The sequence below is a fragment of the Engystomops pustulosus genome, chromosome 3 (assembly GCF_040894005.1).
Source record: "Engystomops pustulosus chromosome 3, aEngPut4.maternal, whole genome shotgun sequence".
NCBI lineage: Eukaryota > Metazoa > Chordata > Amphibia > Anura > Leptodactylidae > Engystomops > Engystomops pustulosus.
The window spans coordinates 188,793,023-188,810,863 of record NC_092413.1 but is presented as its reverse complement, the minus strand read 5'-3'; the positions used below and the strand labels follow the sequence as shown (position 1 = coordinate 188,810,863).

Genomic DNA, 17,841 nt, shown 5'->3' with positions numbered 1-17,841 from the left:
GTATAGTAACCAATTGCAAGTTTATTCATCCATCATATTTCTAAGAAATATAGCAGAAAAACAGTACAATACAGAGAAATCTGGCATCTGAATTTGTACATTAAGGGGATACAATTACAGTCGCCTTTCCCTTCTCTTCTGTGTGATTAGTAATAAGCACTGACCATGGAACATTTCACTATTATGTTGTTGCCAATTCTTTTACCCTCTGAGGAAAAGCAGCCATTGTTCTCCGGTGAAGCTTATTATTCCTCCGGCAGAGCAGGCACCAGCAGTCATGGCAGCCAGGATCCTGCTAATAGTCATCGTGAGAGGAAGCAATGTACAAGTTACATGTATACCAACACCCCAAGACATCATGTATGGCTGCCCCAGGTGTATACATGTTAAGAGGAGGATAGATGAGCTGCAGAAAGAGATGCAGCAGGGGGTGAGGGGAGAATAGTGACTGTAGCGCTGGGGTATACACTAGACCAGTGATGGCGAACCTTTTAGAAACCGAGTGCCCAAACTACAACAAGACCCACTTATTTATGGCAAAGTGCCAACATAGAAATTTAATATGTGATTTATACTCCCGGCTCTGTCACAGCTTTCATTGATACCAGCACCTGAGGACACCAATAAAGCAGAAAATAGAAGAAAGTTGGATGATCATTGTAGCTTCCCTCCAGGGTCCTATAAACAGGAAGAATTGTCAGGGCCGGAGCAGGAGCTACAATGATAATCCAGATGTCCCCCCTCCACTCCTCCACTAGTCCCCAGATAGCGCTGCCACGTTAAAATAGCTCTGTGCACAGCAAGTCCTGGGCTGTCTGGGACTGTAGGAAGATACCTGGAGTCCTCTCTCTTGATGGCCTGAGTGCCCACAGAAAGGGCCCCGAGTGCCACCTCTGGCACCCGTGCCATAGGTTCGCCACCACTGGTCTAGGAAGTTTGTCCACCATTTGTTCGCATTTCCCAGTCTGAACATGGCCATCCTGAATCATTGGCTATGACATTTTAAATTGCACATATCGACATATCTGGATTTTTCGAATTTTACCATTTTACTTAAGTTTCTAACACTATAGAAAGGGATTGCTCAAAATAAAAATTCTGTAATTGGTAATTATCTATATATTGGCAATGATGTGGTTAATGTCGGATTATTAGTAGTCACCCCAATTCTCTTATGCAGCTGCTGTTGTCGTGATTTCATCTGCTCACATTCACTTCCTCGGTGGCGGGGATCAGGGTGTTTGGGCCGAGGAGTAATGTACAAGGTGTGTGACTCTACATGTACAGGACTTGTACCTCTGAAACACACAGAAAATTACTAATGTGGGGCAGGACCAGAGAGAGACCACCAGATAGATGGCACCTATAGCATTCATAGTAATGTGGATGCACTTAAAGTGGACTAGGAAAAGACAATCGGACCAATTGGACATGCTCTGTGCAGCGCTGCGTAATCTGTAGGCGCTATATAAATAAAGAATTACTATGTTTCAAAAATGGCACAACACATGGCCACGGGGCACTTACTCATAGATGCAGGCACTGTGACTGTGATAATCTACTTTTATTTTTTATCCATGGCCTCCTTCCTTCTAGAATCATAAATATGCTAATGACCCAGAAGGCATTGTTACAAGAGCCTCTACATGCTGCAGATTGACAGTCTGTTGTATGAGATTACACCAGGTTTTGCTGTGGGAGCAGGGGTGAGGAATAGACAGTGTAACAGCCTGTGAATCTGCAGCAGTGAGGCGCTTTGGTACTACCCCCCCCCCCAGCAATCTCCTAACTCATTAGCATAATTTTAAAGGTTGGTGTGCTCTGGGGGACACTACCCAAACTCCTCATTGCTGCAGATTCAGAGGATTTCCTCCTCTCTCAGCACCATGGTGAGATTTGTATCCACTGGAAATGAAGCTTTCCATAAAATGACAGCAAGCAGAGATCTAGAGAACTGAGGTATTGATGCAGAAGGTATATTGGTAATTTGTTTAGCTTTTCATTATTCAAACAATATCAATTACTTGCTGAAATGGGAATGTCCCTTTAAGTCCGAGCCCACAAGCTACTTTGGTCCAACAAAAATTGGTCTGTGGGATTTACTTGACTGAACCCTGAATCAGAGTTGAGCAGTTGTAGGGTTTGTCCGGCAAATCCTGCTGGTGCACAGTGAATGTGTGTGAACAGGCTCTTGCATAAACTCAGTATTGTGCTTCTGCTTGGCAGTGTATATACCTATAGTCATTCTGCATAGGTCGCATGAAGTTGACTTTGGGCTGCAAAAAGTTTTCCCCTTGCTGAGCGAGTGTTGGCCTCCTAACAGGAGTACAGGCGGCTTCTGGGTTACTGTAGTGACAGGTTTTGAGCCAGTTCCCCACGTCCTGTTACCTTACAGAATGAGAGCATTGCCTCTGACAATACCCTGGGCGGCCACTCTGTATTGTACTGGGGCACATACTTCCTCCTCCACCACAATAGCTAATCATTATCTCTATAGGGTTTCCAGTAACTCTTTACCCGAGGTGTTTTCCCTACATGTGTATTGTGCACCTGCTTGTAATCGCTCCATGACGCACGCCCGTCTGCCATATCTGTTTATATGAGGGCATGGATGTGGCTTCTCCCTTCCAAGCGGCCGCCCCCCGGACCAGATCCTCTTACACAAGAATACCTGGCCTCTATCTGTACTGCCACTGCTGCCAATGCTTTTGCTTTGTATATTTATTCAATTAATAAAAGTAGGTCTGGGTCACCCCTGAAATTTGGACAGTGCTCTTGGGTGTCAGGGGACACCCCTAAGTATATGTCCAACATGCATATTGAGAGGCTACTCAATCACCTCTATATTGGAGAGGTGATATGGGCCTATAGTTGCATATGTTTGCCAACTCTTCTTAAAGGGACTTTTTCACCAGATTTTACCCCATTAAACTAGCAGTGTTATCAGGTAGAGGATGAATTGGCCTTTCTTGCATTCCCATTTTTAAGTAAGGTCTTGCTCCCCCAAAGTCGTATGCAAATGAGCAGTCACTTTTTGTGTCGCTTTTAGAGGGTGGAGGCAGAACTTCGCTTTTTTTTTTTAAAAGGGGGACATTTAGAAAGGACATTTCCTCCCCTACCTGAGGTGGCTGGTATTATGGTGGTGACAGTATTTCTTTTAGATACGTAAGCCAGGGTCAATACTGCAGTCCAGCAGCTATTCCTCCCCCTCCATATGGGGTCTATTTTTGAAGAGTTTACACTGGGCAAGCATTTCGGGATTTGCTTGTTTCTAAGGCCGAGTTCATATTATAGTAGTTGATGTGAAGCATGCGGTGCAGTTTTATTGATGAGACTTTTCCCCTGTCAACTTGTTATATAAAAATTTCTATATTTTTCTTCCCTTAGGTCATACTCTGCTGCATCAACCATGTCTGATAATGGAGAACTCGAAGATAAACCTCCTGCGCCCCCTGTACGCATGAGCAGCGCCGTCTTCAGCTCTGGGACAAAAGACCCCCTGTCCAGCAACCACAGCCTGAAGCCCCTTCCATTGATCCCCGAGGAGAGGAAATCATCCAGAAACAAAATTATTTCCATCTTCTCCTACAATGAAAAAGGTGAGCAGAAACTTCCGCCAGGTTATCATCCCGTGTATTAGTTTTTATATTTTAATCACTCTTCACACAAAGGATCATGGACTTCCTCTTTTTAGATAATTTTGCCGGGGGAAGCCGCGATCAGCAAGTATTTTCTGCTATCAGGAAATGTAATATTGCATAACGGCCATTAATGGTTTTAGTAAAAGCTGCAGCTATTTAATTAAAGGGGTGAACCATGGTTAAAGGACATCTATCACCAGATCAAGGATTGTAAACCAAGCGCACTGACCTACTGGTGTGTGCCCCTCCCCCTTGGAAGACCTGCTCTTCTTTTAGCTTCTTATGCCCTGGTTTTTAGAAAAAGAGCCCCTCAGGCTCCAGGTTCCATAAGAGTCTATGTAGCTTGGACCCCCGCAAGTTCATTTGCATAATTTTTTTTTTCTTAAAAACAATAGCAGGATTTACTGTATTTTTTTTTTTAAGCATCTTATGCCTAAGGGGGCACAGTATGTTTGGTTTACAATCCTTGATCTGGTGATAGATGTTTTAAGAAATGAATCGTTGATTGCAAGGATGGGTGCTCTTTCACTTTTGCCGGTACTCCTTCGGCCAATCACTGTGTGTGAAGAGGGACCCAGTTACCAAAATCCTGGTAATGTTGCAGTGGACGCCTCAGAGCATCTAGATGTACTAAAACATTATAGAAGTCTATTGTTCAGTAGCTGCCTATAATGTATAGCACCTCTACTTCCTGGTGGTCTTGAGTTAGACCCCTTTCACATTTGCGTTTTTCATGCAGGGAAAGTTGTTCGTGTGACCGTAGTACAGGCGGTCCCCTACTTAAGAACACTTGACTTGCATACGACCCCTAGTTACAAACGGACCTCTGGATATTGGTAATTTATTGTTCTTTAGCCCTAGGTTACAATAATCAGCTGTAACCGTTATTAGAGGAGTTTGTAATGAAGCTTTGTTACTCCTGGGTCTTATGACAACCCAATTGTCACAGAGACCAAAAAAGTTCTGGCTGGGATTACAATGATAAAATATACAGTTCCGACTTACATACAAACTCAACTTAAGAACAAACCTACAGACCCTATCTTGTATGTAACCCGGGGACTGCCTGTACTACTATTGGTAAGATGTTTGGAGTAACATTATTTTTTTTTCTCTTATGACAGGGGCTAAAAAGAAAGAGCGTCCTGAGATCTCCCCGCCCTCTGACTTTGAACATACTATACACGTGGGCTTTGATGCGGTCACTGGAGAGTTTACTGTAAGTTTAAACACATGACCACCCAATTATAGAAGAAAGCTGATTGGGGGAAAATATATTTGACACCAAATATAAATTAGCTGGGGGTCACACACACACTTCTCTGTAACATACATACAAGCACAGCACTGCTGTATACACATGTTTATTCTCACACAGCTTTGCTTAATTCATTCACACACACACACACACACACACACACACACACACACACACACACACACACACACACACACACACACACACACACACACACACACACACACACACACACACACACACACACACACACACACACCTCTACTACCTTCATCTACATACACATAGACACAGGTCGTCTTCACACCCTATCCCGGCAGCACTTCTTCTCTCATCCCTTGGATCTTACTGACAGTATGAACCGGGTTTAAGAGTCTTTGTGTGATCACATGCTGCTTACATCACTGAGATTTGGAGAATCTGCCAGAGCTTTACCCGATCTCCAGGACAATGGTCAGGAGAGTCTGGTAGTGCCGGATCCACCTAACTTCAACCCGTTTAAGGTGCTTATATACACTTAAGTAAAGTAGATAAACATCAGTTACAAATTAACAATGAAGAATTGTCTTGCCCGACTGATCTGACATAGTCATCTCCTGGAAAGGGCTTGACTGCATTGGAAATTTTTTCATGAAAATCTCACTTTCAGAAAATGAATTTATTTACTCTTCTTCTCGGTCTTTCAAGTTTTCATCTAAGGCAATTTTTACATTTTATATCAGATGTAATGTGATAAAACAGGTGCATTTTTTTTTTTTTTCCAGGGTATGCCAGAGCAATGGGCACGGTTGCTTCAGACCTCAAACATTACCAAGCTGGAACAGAAAAAGAATCCACAGGCCGTGCTGGATGTGCTGAAATTCTATGACTCAAAGGACACCGCCAAGCAGAAATATCTTAGCTTTTCAGCATCCGGTAAGTCCTCTATGCAGCATCCATAGCTCTCGAAACTAAACTTTACACAAAATGTACTTTATCTGCTACCTGTGTTATGTTATATCATCTTGTCTTTTCAGATAAAGATGGCCTCCCCTCTGGTGTGTCACCTGCTGTAAGTATTTTTGTAATAGTTTGCATAACAAAGTGAATTACTTACATAGAGTCCGTCATACAGCCGAGTATAGGGGTATCTTCACACGTAACGTATAACATGTGGATTTGCCGCTTGGAAAGTCTGCATAGCAATATAGTAGCATTGTAGTTTATGGGATTGATGACTATCAAAAATATCCAAAGAAAATGGGTGTTTTTTTTTGTTTTTCCCCACACCAAGTAAGTGACCAGTCACGTGTGGATCCCAGTGAGGAAATCAACCATTGCAACATTATATGATTGCGGCTGGTTTCTGATTTTTTTTTTTTTTTTTTTTTACACAGTGGCTGTGTTACTGCTGCGGTAAATTCTGCAGCACGTGCAGCTTTGCCTAAAGGCTAGAGATAAAGAAAGCACCATGGTGCACAGAGTGTAGAAGAAGTGAAGATTGTTGACTGAAATTATTAGCCCAGACACCCACTGACTAAAGTAGAAAGCATTTTTTTTCCTAAGCAAAGTTGTCCATAGTCTTACCATTCTATTTTTCTTGTAGCCAAATGCTAAAGGAACTGAGCCCACAAGAGCAACAGATGATGACGACGATGACTCTGCTCCTCCAGTAATAGCCCCACGACCCGAACATACAAAATCGGTATGTAATGTCACTGTCATACAGCTAATAGTTAATTTCAAAAGGGAGGCATCAACTATAAGTACCAATTAACAAATTAAGAGCAATTATTTAAGCCTTACTTATTCTATTTATACTCTTTTTGAATGATTGGTAAGATCTTGGTTGTATCAGCCCTGTGAACTTGGAAAACCCCAAGATTTGGCAGAGATTTAATGAAGAACCCATAATGCTATATGTGAGGGATTGATGAATGGACCATGAAAGTTTATCTGTTGTTTAATGGCTGATTGAATGACGCTATGATACAAGGTGCTCAGTGTGCATACAGTTTAAAAAACGAAAACATTATCTTTTGTTTTGTGGATTGATGAAGATGGGTATATACAAAGATCAAAAGAAAATCTTTATCACGAATGTTATTCAGCCTTTGATAAGTGTTTGGAGGAGTAAGAAATGTATGACATTGTATTTCCTCTAAGATGTACACCCGATCTGTGATTGACCCAATACCTCCCCCTGCTGGAGATGCAGACAGCGCAGCAAGGAACGCAGACAAACAGAAAAAGAAGACAAAGATGAGCGATGATGAGATCATGGAAAAACTACGTGAGTTGCTCTGCATTGAGGCATTTTATACACATAGTACACACGAAGTACAAGGATATTCTGTATTATTTGGAGGTAGATTTATATGTGTGGCGTCCATTTGTGGGGTGACCGTTCATATTAAGAAGCTAATTAAACATCTGATTTGCATGTAGTGTTTTATACAGAGGTAATGAACTCCTCTTGTATTTCTTCTTGCTGATATTGCAGAGTTTTCCTATCAAATGTACTTGCCTGTCTCTTGATTAAGAGAAGTAGATTTAATGTGTCTCTCCACATGTCTTTATCTATACAGGAACTATAGTGAGCATAGGCGACCCCAAGAAGAAGTACACCAGATATGAAAAGATTGGACAAGGGTGAGCTTGGCTTCATTTATTCTCAGAGATATGGTATTTTTTAAGGGAAAAAAAAAATGTAAAGTTTTTGCTGAAAATAAAAACCTTTCCAGCATTTTACAGGCATTGTTCTCTGGGAACAGGGGTTTTCACATTTATTTCTCAGGGAGGTCTAAAAATATCGTACTATACTTCCCCCCTCGCTACCTAGTGGGTATATGCTGTAGCCTAACACAGATTACTTGCACCTGGCCATGTGCGCACCGGGCCCTACATGGGCAAAGCACACGACCGTGTGCAGGAGGGAGGGGGGTGACACAGTGTGGTGGACTATGTGGGCATTCAGATAATGCCGTATTGTCCGTTGTAGTGACTGTGGCTGTATGCTTCACGTATTATAACAATAGGATTCAGGTAGCACACGGCCATATAAAAAATGTTTGTTCAGACCAGGGCTGGCACCTGGGTGACATTTACTCACCTTTCCCTGCTCACACAAAGCAGCGCCAGCAGCCGCCTTCTTCCTGTGGCATGTGCCCGCTGTAAGCGCAGGCACGCTCATCGTGTGTGACAGCTTGAGCCATTGTGTACAGCAGGGAATGAAGAAAGTTAAGTTTTGTATTGTGCCCCTATGCTGCGCTCCCCATGAGTGCAGCATAGGGGGCAGATAACAAGAGGAGCCGAAAGGTGATCATTTGTACCGGTGTCCCAAAGCGAGCATGGTCCAATTCTTCCCAGGGCTGAAATTTTTTTTTCACAGGCCCCTTTATCACCCTTGGCCCCTAGTGCCTGATAATGCTAGATGCTGGCGCCAGAATGTTTTACTGTATTTACTTGAACAAAGACAGATGTTTGTGTCCTGCATGACCCCAGTCAAAGGCCCATTGCCCACAAGAAAGTTTGTTGTAACTTTCTGTGTGAATTTTACTGAACCAAACTTAGAATGGAAGGTCAAGTAAATATGACAATCGTATGAAGCGAGTTTTTTGGTATCAGTTTGTTTGTGGGCAACAAGATCTCCCTGGAATATTCTTTGATGGCCTGCACCGTGGATTGATTATCCAGGCGTTACCATGGTTCATATACTATATAAATTCCACATAAATGGTGACAAGCAATGTAGAGCTTATAAACCGTGATCTTCCAGAATATACAGACATGGTTATTTAGTCATGAGGGTTATTTCCTTCTAGGTGTGGTAAAAAAAAAAAAACTTCCTTGTGTGCTTTACCTTTCAGTTGCAAGCTATTGTCCCTTTTTCTGTATTTCTTCCATTTCTAGTAAATAGAAACTATTTGTGTGAATGTTTTTATTTGACCGTTTCACTGTGTAACTCGATGCAGACATCATTATGAACTCTGCCTCTGTTACAGCAGCTCGTTAAATTGTCTGGTTAATCTCTCCATGTTTTTTGCTTGCATTTTAGTGCTTCTGGAACAGTCTTTACTGCTATTGATGTAGCCACAGGTCAAGAGGTAAGACTTTGGAATCTTTTTTTATTTATTCAGTGTGTGGGCAGGAACTCTCTAAGCAGACACTTCATAATTCATCTGCGCTATGTGATATGCTGACAATGTGCTTAGATTATCAGGGTACAGGGTTTATCTACACTTTTATTTAGCTGCTTAACATTTTACTAGTATTTGACACATAAATAAATAGAGATGATGTGATGGATAGAAAATGCAATGCACTCAGCTCTGCTGCCTCACCTAATCAATAAAATTCAGTACTGCTATGTCACCCCCTCCCTCGGATACAGAGCTTATCTTGTTTGTAGAGCTTCTGATGTCTCTCCTCTCCACGCTATGACTGAGATCCGTGTATAAGTTGCTGCTGATCCAGGAAGTGTCTGTAGTGCTGTCTGCCTCCTACCCCTCCCCTTTCTCCTGCAATGCAAGATAAACTAGAGGGAATATTTTAAAAATTTTGTCTTCCATTTTCCTTGGATTTGGAAAATACCTAGGGGGCCACGATTCAAAAAATAAAATATGCATCCTCGCTGCCTGTTCCGGCTTACGTTCCCATGTTACTTGTAGCTGCCGAGGTTGTAAAGGTGGAGGCCTCGTGGAACCCATTTCATCCAATGAGTGTTCTCCTCTGAACAAGGGAACAAGTGAGATTGCCCCATGTCCGAGAAGGCCACTCATTGGTCGAGGCAGATTCCACGAAACCGAAAGTACCAGAATAACACGTTAGCAGGTTAAGCGTGTGTTTTGTTTTATTTCTTGCCCCCATGGCCTGGAGATTTTCAATATTCATGGAAAACCTCTAAGTTTTCTACTTAAATGATTTAGTATTTCTATTTGTGATTAGGCATGAGCGGACGCTTTCATTTTCGGGTTTTGGGGAAACCCTATCCTGAAAGGTCGGTCCAGGTACCCAAACGCTCACCCCCACCAGTAACAACCGTGATCTCATGAGGTTATCTGGATGTGGCGAGTATTCTTTACTGGTGGCATTTACACAGTTAACACCCATGATTGTTATCAGCAGGGGTGACCCCGAATCCGGACTTCTTGTTGAAGTTTGGGTCCAGTGGCTCAAACCTATATATCTCGTATTCTCTTTTCCCAATTTGTGATATTTGATGTTTAATTTGTTATTGCTGTGTTTTTTGTTGCTTACACTTTCAGTGTATATTTAGTTTTACAATGGAATATTTTTCTTTTTAGGTTGCAATTAAACAGATAAACCTCCAGAAGCAGCCCAAGAAAGAACTGATCATAAACGAAATTCTTGTGATGAAAGAGCTGAAGAACCCAAATATTGTAAACTTCCTGGACAGGTACACAATGTCTCATGTGCACAATGCAAATGACACCACAGGTATCCTGTAACCCAGGGGTCCCCAAACTTTTAAAAGTTTAAAAATAAATAGCGGTATATGTGACCGCATCCGTAATACACTGGTACCCCCCTCAATTAATTATTTAATATACTGCACTATTTTATATATTGACCCAATTAATTAATTATTAAATATACTGGGACCCCTCTCCATTAATTAATTATTGAATATGCCTCACCCCCCATTAATTACTAGACTGCCCCTCCCCCATTAATTATTTCCTATGCTGCCCCCCTCCCATTATTTCCTATGCTGCCCCTCATAACTAACTTTTGTCCCCTAGTCGCCACAATCTTTTTACTGCTCTTTTTGATAAAAAAAATAAAAACCCTGTACTCAAGTCTTCTATCTTCTTGGTGCGTCCGGGCAGGAAGGGGTGCGTGGCCGCGTGATGACGTAATCGAGCGCCCGCGCAACCTAGTTCATGGAGCGATTTGCGCCGGGGTTGTCTTTTGGCCACATCGCTCCAGTAATAGTGCTCGAGCGGCCGAGGCTCAGGAGGCTCCTGTCCAACTGTCAAAGGATGTGGGGGGCCTGGCGCGCCAAGTTTGGGGAACCCTGCTGTAACCTGAAAGCCAAGAGACTTTGGGTTTAGTGGGTGAGAGGGTTTTGTAGCAGTCATGTGCTACATGACATCACATTTAAATCCTTTTTTTTTTTTCACATACTACATTGTGATTGTGCTTTTTTCTTTTTTTTTTTTACCAAACAAGTATCTTAAATGTCTCCTTAACAATGCTCTTAAGTATTTAGTGAGTACAGTATAACTTGTGCTACATAAGCTGTGTTTGGCTTGCAGCTTTAACAGTGTATATAGTTTTATGTACCATTTTTTCAATTTTGGCTTCAACTTTAAGGAAATTAATGGGAAGAGTGACTACAAATCATATTATATGACATAATGCACAATCTCCAGCTGGATGTTGTACTTTCTATGGCCTCCACAATGTACATTATATAATTTAAGGCATTGCTTGCAGCTCTGTATACCTTCCCTAAGTGTAGCAGTATACCCTAGAATTGTTTTTGCATGACATTGTGGATGCATAATATTACAATCGCCCCTCCACTACATGGAAAGCTTGTTCTTGTTACCACTAGTGTTATATACTGTGTTTCTCTTGCAGCTTCCTCGTGGGTGATGAGCTCTTTGTGGTGATGGAGTACCTGGCTGGTGGTTCTCTCACTGACGTCGTAACAGAAACCTGCATGGATGAAGCTCAGATAGCTGCTGTATGTAGAGAGGTAAGTACAGCTATGTCCCATAGCAACCACTCTGAACATAAAGAGAAACTTATATCCTGCACAGTTTTACTCTTGTCATGGACTTAAATACTGGAATTATTAATGCAAGGAAAAACTTTTACTATATAGCTGACTTCTTCTTCTATATTCAGTAATTTGTTTTACATTGTAGATGGAGCTCTGTAGCACCTCCATAGCTTTCCTATGTGTATAGGACTATTGTATGTATTATGGCCTCACTACCCTGTGGTTCATCTCATCTGAACACCTCAATCATATTTGGTTCTAAAGTATCTCATATATAGGGAGAAGCAGCTATGTTCCATACAATATTAGTCTCTTGACTGTTAAATCCCTTACTACAGAACAATTAAGTTGTGTTTTTTTTTTTTTTAGTGTTTGCAAGCACTAGAATTCCTGCACGCTAACCAGGTTATTCACCGAGACATCAAGAGTGATAATGTACTTCTAGGAATGGACGGTTCAGTCAAATTAAGTAAGTACATATTGGGGGCAGATTTATGAAAGTGTCCTAAGGATACATACAGTCTTATTCTGCACAAGATTCATAGAAGTGTCTTGTGCTAGGTGATAAATCTGGTGCAGTATAAGACTGTCTAGTTGTACTCTGCACCTCCAATTAGTTGGCTTGCTTTATGCCAGAAAACTAGGACAAAATTCTGTCGGGTCAGCAATATTTTATAGTCCTTGCCCCTTTTGTCGAACAAGTTATAGGAGAGCCAGAAACTGTCTAAAGCCCATTGTAAATGGGGTGAAGTTTTTTTAATTTATTTTTTAGTGCAGATTATGACAGAATTCAGTCGTCGACAGATTAATTAATCTTCCCCATTGACTTCATTTCGAGAAGTATTTCAAGGCAGACCTATAGGATGCGCTGTGTGGAATCGACCTCCTAGAATAATAATTTTTTATGAAAGACCTCCTAAAGGTCCCAATTCATTGACGCACTGGACAAGTCCACAATGGAGTCCATTGACTCCTGTAAGACCTCCAGTACAGCCCGTCCCAGAGCTCCCGGTAATGGTCTCAGCGGTCAGTGAGAGCACCCACAGTCAGACCTCTATCCACCAGTCCTGTGCTTGGAGGATAAATGTATATGACCAAAAGCTACTAAAAGGGACTGGTCGAAGGTTGAAAAACATGGCTGCTTTCTTCCAATAACGGCACCACACCTAACCCTGGTTTGTGCTGGAATTGCAGTTGCACCCTTACCTGGTTCCACTTGACTTGTTTAAGGAGTTAATTTTTTGCATTCAGGAAATAAAATATATTAAGATTGCATGACTGTTTGTAAACGGCAAAGTGCCTAATGAAGTGTCCTGTTATTTGGGTGAAATGTTGAATTGTATGCATCTTCAGCCAACCTAAACAACTCTTTATTTTCTGTTTGTCATCCTCAGCTGACTTTGGTTTTTGTGCTCAGATCACTCCTGAGCAGAGCAAACGTAGCACCATGGTGGGGACACCATACTGGATGGCTCCTGAGGTGGTAACCAGGAAAGCGTATGGTCCCAAAGTAGACATTTGGTCACTTGGAATTATGGCTATTGAAATGGTAGAAGGAGAACCTCCGTATCTCAATGAGAACCCCCTTAGGGTAAGTGCTTTTGGGCTGCTGTGCACTTTCTGACCCTTCCCACCCATTAAATATGCTTGCTGATGTTAAGATCATTCCTGTTTACTTGAATAGAGGAGAGACAGATTTATCATTTCCAGATATGTCTTCCTATCTTTTGCAAGCATCAGGCACGCTAAGCTTGATCCTTCTTTGGCATATTGCTTCACTTAAACAGAAATCTAGCATAAAATCCGTCATGATAAACCAGGGACAACCTATGAATGGGGTCTAGTAACATGCCAAAGGAAGGAGGCCATGGATAACAAATACAAGAAGGTTGGCACAGTTACAGTGCCTGGATCTATGAGTAATGTGGGGAGGATGTGGTCAATCAATAGAAGTAACTGGGGACAACCTTGTTTACATTTGCACACTGAACATGTGTCATTCTCCCTCTGTCATTCTCCCTTTTAAGGCTTTGTATTTGATTGCAACTAATGGCACACCAGAACTACAAAACCCAGAAAAACTTTCCCCGATTTTCCGAGACTTCCTGAATCGTTCTTTGGAGATGGATGTAGAAAAGAGAGGATCGGCTAGAGATCTCTTACAGGTAAAGAAATGGTCTAATCTACTGAATTATTAAATATATTTTAGATTTACTTGAGTAGATGATTTATTCCAAAGAGGATCAAACTATGTAACTGTAGATTGTTTGGTCTTGGGCTTTTAACACCTACACCAAGGGTAGGGTGTTGGATTAAATCTCATGGAAGTAGACCTGGAGCTTGGCTTGACCCAGGTAAGAATACTGAAGTTTGTTGGAAGTGTCCAGGAGTTGTGAGTACACACAACTGTTATTAAGTGTTTGCAGCACATTCAGGCATCAATACCAACTAGAGGTCTACCTACTACTAGATGTGTACATCTGTATACAGTGCAGTGCATTGACACAGCACATGCACTATACTCCCTCTAGTGGCCAAAAGATGGAAATGCTAAATAATGTTTCTATCATTTTTTTTTCCTGAAATATATAAACAGATAATAACATTTCTTTGGTGGCAAAGAATTAAAATTAAAAAAAGAGAAAGCATAGTCAGATTAAAATGTATATGTACTCCATACATATACTGGAGACTCACAGATGGGGCAGCTAAAGAAGACTTGCCTTTTACAGACAATGGGCCTGGGTTGTAAACCTTCCCTCTTTGCATTGTGTCCACATGCAATTTATAGGCCGTGGAACAATTGCAGGGAAATCTGCAGCAGTTTTATAGGTTGATATACATTGCAAAGACCTCAATTAAGTTATCGTAGAGAAATTATGATACTGTATCTGATTTTTGCTACCAATTTATAGCAGAACTTGCCATGTGAAATTTTATTTTAATTGGGTTTACACAGGCAGACCTGACTATCCAAAATGTGGTAAATTTAAGAGTAATGTATGTATGTCATTTATATATTATGGCTGAACATGTGCATAATTTTATATAATCTTCCTTCTTGCAGCACCCCTTCTTGAAGCTTGCAAAACCACTGTCCAGCCTGACCCCTCTAATCCTGGCCGCAAAAGAAGCGATGAAAGGCAACCGTTAACCTCCAGTCAAGACCTTCCTCTAGTATGCCCTTTGCCCAGTTAACCCTTCTAACATTTTACAAGTGCCACTCCTCTGCTCACCTGTAGCTGAGACATGGACGCCGCAGCGTCCGCCTGCGAAGACACGCAATCCCTCTCCTTGTCGTGGCCGCGAAAGTCCTGAGAGCGAGGACGTGGCACCTCCATGCTGTGTGCATCTTTCTTCCTGAAAGAGGGATAAAACTGTTCGTGGCCTTCTCAGAACTTTTTTTCTTTTGGGGATTTCGACTGCATTATGGGAATTATTTTTTGTTTTTACGTTTGCGCTCTCTGTAGACGCCTGCTCTTGTTTTCTGGCCTTTTTCTTGATACTTGAATAACTCTCATGCCAGCGCCAGAGCTTTTATCTCTTGCTGGCTCCTTTATATTCCACTCGCTGACCTTGTGCCTGGATCACCACTTGTCTTGTGCCTGGGGGCAGTGTACCTGCAATGCTTCCGTACAGGGGCACCCCCTGATTCACAGTGAATTCAATGAATGCCGCCCTGTCATGGCTGTTTCGGTGTTGCTGGTGGGAAAACGTCTTAACTATTACTTACATCGTTGTCTATTATGCGGTAGGGAAAGGGCTGAGGAAGTGAGGACTGTCCTTGCCTTTGCCATAAGAGCTCACGGATTCTTCCACAACCAGTGGCCTTTTTTTAAAAATATTTTTCTCTCTAATTAAATGGACACTTCTGTGTTATCGCAAAGTGCTTTTAACATCCCACTCAAGGGGGGAAAAAAATTCCCAAGTAATTTGATCATTTTCCTTATGTCCATTTGACATCTTGCGATGTCGCATTAAGGGAAGTTGTGCCAAAGTTACAACCGTTTCTATGCAGGATATTCTTTTTGTATGCTTCATTTGATACTTTTTTTGGGGGGGGAGGGGGTTATTTCAAAAATACTGTAAAAATTGATAATTAAGTGCCTGTGATTAGTTTGTTAATTTTTAGGCGGGTGGGCAAGGAAGCTTTTAGATTGTCATAAAATATTGCCTAGACCTACTGTCCTTGACTAAAAGTTGATACCCCCTGCTCTCCCTTCTTCCCTGTGTAGTATATTGTGATTTTTCTATTTTTGGTTTCTACTAAAACTTTGCGTTTTGGAGGCTTGTGCCAAATTTCTGAAATCTTCAGTGAAACTGCAGTTGCCTACAGTCCTATTATTCGGGATGCTCCATGTGCCTGAAGTCTGTCATGTTTCTAATCCATTGGACTAAAGGGAATTTTAGTATCGTGCCATATGGCAGAATTTTTTTTTTTCCATGTTCCACTTTTTAAGCAGGAAGCTGGACCCCGGTCGTGGACATTTCATTGAAGCTTTGCCGATAGTGCCAAGAGCAGCGATAACACGTGCCTTTAACTTTGACCACAGTTCTGCGTTTTATATGCCCTCTAAACATATCAATCGCTGGCATCTCATTACTTCCTATCAGTGTTGTAGATTATCATGTTTGGCCTTCTGATAAGGCCGTGGAAGAAAGGAAAAGTTCTGCCAAATGCAAACACTTCCCGCACCGTCTTATTATTTTGCACTGTCGAAGCCATTACTCTAGACACAGAAGTCTTTTCACATAAGAAGCCATCTGAGAAGATCTTTGCTAAAATGTAAAAGTTGGTGTGATATTGGAATCTGTATGTTGTTGTAGCAAGGGTTTTAACTTGTATACTCCAGTAGTTGGTTCATCACAAGATTAGGCCTCACAGTATAAAGGGAACAGGTGCTAGCCTAAGCAAACCAACTTCCCAGGACCTACTCCTTTCGAAGTTTGCAATTGGGCAGTCCTATTCTATGGTCATTGACGCGAGTAGACCTCATACGCCCATGACCCACAGGTACCCAACGCAACGTGTTTGTGCATGAGGCCTTAGCTTACTTCTCTCTTGATCTAATTCGTGCTGAAAGTGTTCAATTACTTACCTTGTACCAGCCCATGGTTTTTACCTTGTTCAGGTGTCGTTCCAAGACCAGCCGCAGTATATACCGTAGAATATCTGGATATCGGCTAATCCCAGTGTTTGTAACTAACTGGTACACTTCTCATATGATGGGATACGCAGAATCCATGGTGCACTGGTGAACGAGGACCAGTGATTTATGTATCCAGCAAGTGTCTGTATCTAGCTCTTTTCTGCCTATGGCTCCAACAATGTAGAAAGCCTTATTGGTAGGTTGTTAAAGGGATCCTGTCCTCATAAAAATAATCTTATCCAGCGCCATTGTGTTATAAAGCAATAGGACCTCGGTGCATATAATTTTGTGGGACTGTATTGGGTGATGTGGGGTGGGAGACTTGATTGCCGATTGCCAGCATTCCCTGTATGAGCATGCACACAGAAATGTCTGTGCATTGGATTACGACCACACAAATTATTGAAAGCTTATACTATCTATTCCCACAAAACTATATATCATTCTACATCCTGTTTAGTGGGAACCTGTCCCCAGGAACCTAATTTTTACTAAAGACAGGTTACAGAAGTCCATTACAGCTGCACTGCAAATATTTCTGCTTTCTCTAAGCATTTGCATTATAGTGTAATTGTGTAGTAACTTACCTTGCAACCTGACAGAAACTTCTGTGCAGTCCCAGGGGTTGGGCTTTGGTTTGCATGCGACTCCACAGAGCTCACAGCCTGGCTAGCTGACATCAGTCGAGGCTGAGAGCTGAGGAGAGCAGTAAAGACAAGTCATCAGTTTTTTTTTTTTTTTTTTAATGCATCCAAACCAAAGTCCAACCTCTGGGACTCCACAGAAGTTTTTGTCAGGTTGCAAGGTAAGTTATAACACACAATTATATTGTAATGCAAATGCTTAGAGAAGGCAGAAAGGCAGATTTGTAATGGGCTTTTGCAACCTGCGTTTAGTGAAAATGAGGTCCCTGGTGACAGGTTCCCTTTTTAACATACTGTCCCTTTTGAATAGGATGTTTCACTTGATGAATTCACTTTAAGTTTAGTCATTTCCCTTTTGAATGATGGACATTATTATTGAACTGTAGAAAAAATAAAGTGTTCTTATCTCTTTTGA

At 41.7% G+C, this 17,841-nt stretch overlaps 1 protein-coding gene across 2 annotated transcripts in view; it reads left to right on the top strand.

Annotated features, from left to right (window-relative positions):
- The window catches only part of PAK2 (p21 (RAC1) activated kinase 2), a 35,254-nt gene extending 19,399 nt beyond the window's left edge, over nucleotides 1-15,855 (top strand). For both annotated transcript variants that reach the window (XM_072143409.1, XM_072143408.1), the window contains exons 2-15: nucleotides 3,388-3,599; nucleotides 4,766-4,860; nucleotides 5,664-5,814; nucleotides 5,916-5,950; nucleotides 6,485-6,583; nucleotides 7,045-7,171; nucleotides 7,467-7,530; nucleotides 8,936-8,984; nucleotides 10,185-10,297; nucleotides 11,488-11,605; nucleotides 12,002-12,101; nucleotides 13,027-13,223; nucleotides 13,660-13,797; nucleotides 14,700-15,855. In XM_072143409.1, the coding sequence (XP_071999510.1) occupies nucleotides 3,410-3,599; nucleotides 4,766-4,860; nucleotides 5,664-5,814; nucleotides 5,916-5,950; nucleotides 6,485-6,583; nucleotides 7,045-7,171; nucleotides 7,467-7,530; nucleotides 8,936-8,984; nucleotides 10,185-10,297; nucleotides 11,488-11,605; nucleotides 12,002-12,101; nucleotides 13,027-13,223; nucleotides 13,660-13,797; nucleotides 14,700-14,786 (1,563 nt within the window). In that variant the 5' untranslated portion in view covers nucleotides 3,388-3,409 and the 3' untranslated portion in view covers nucleotides 14,787-15,855. The remainder of the gene's footprint in view (nucleotides 1-3,387; nucleotides 3,600-4,765; nucleotides 4,861-5,663; nucleotides 5,815-5,915; nucleotides 5,951-6,484; nucleotides 6,584-7,044; nucleotides 7,172-7,466; nucleotides 7,531-8,935; nucleotides 8,985-10,184; nucleotides 10,298-11,487; nucleotides 11,606-12,001; nucleotides 12,102-13,026; nucleotides 13,224-13,659; nucleotides 13,798-14,699) is intronic.
- Nucleotides 15,856-17,841: the final 1,986 nt, after the last annotated feature.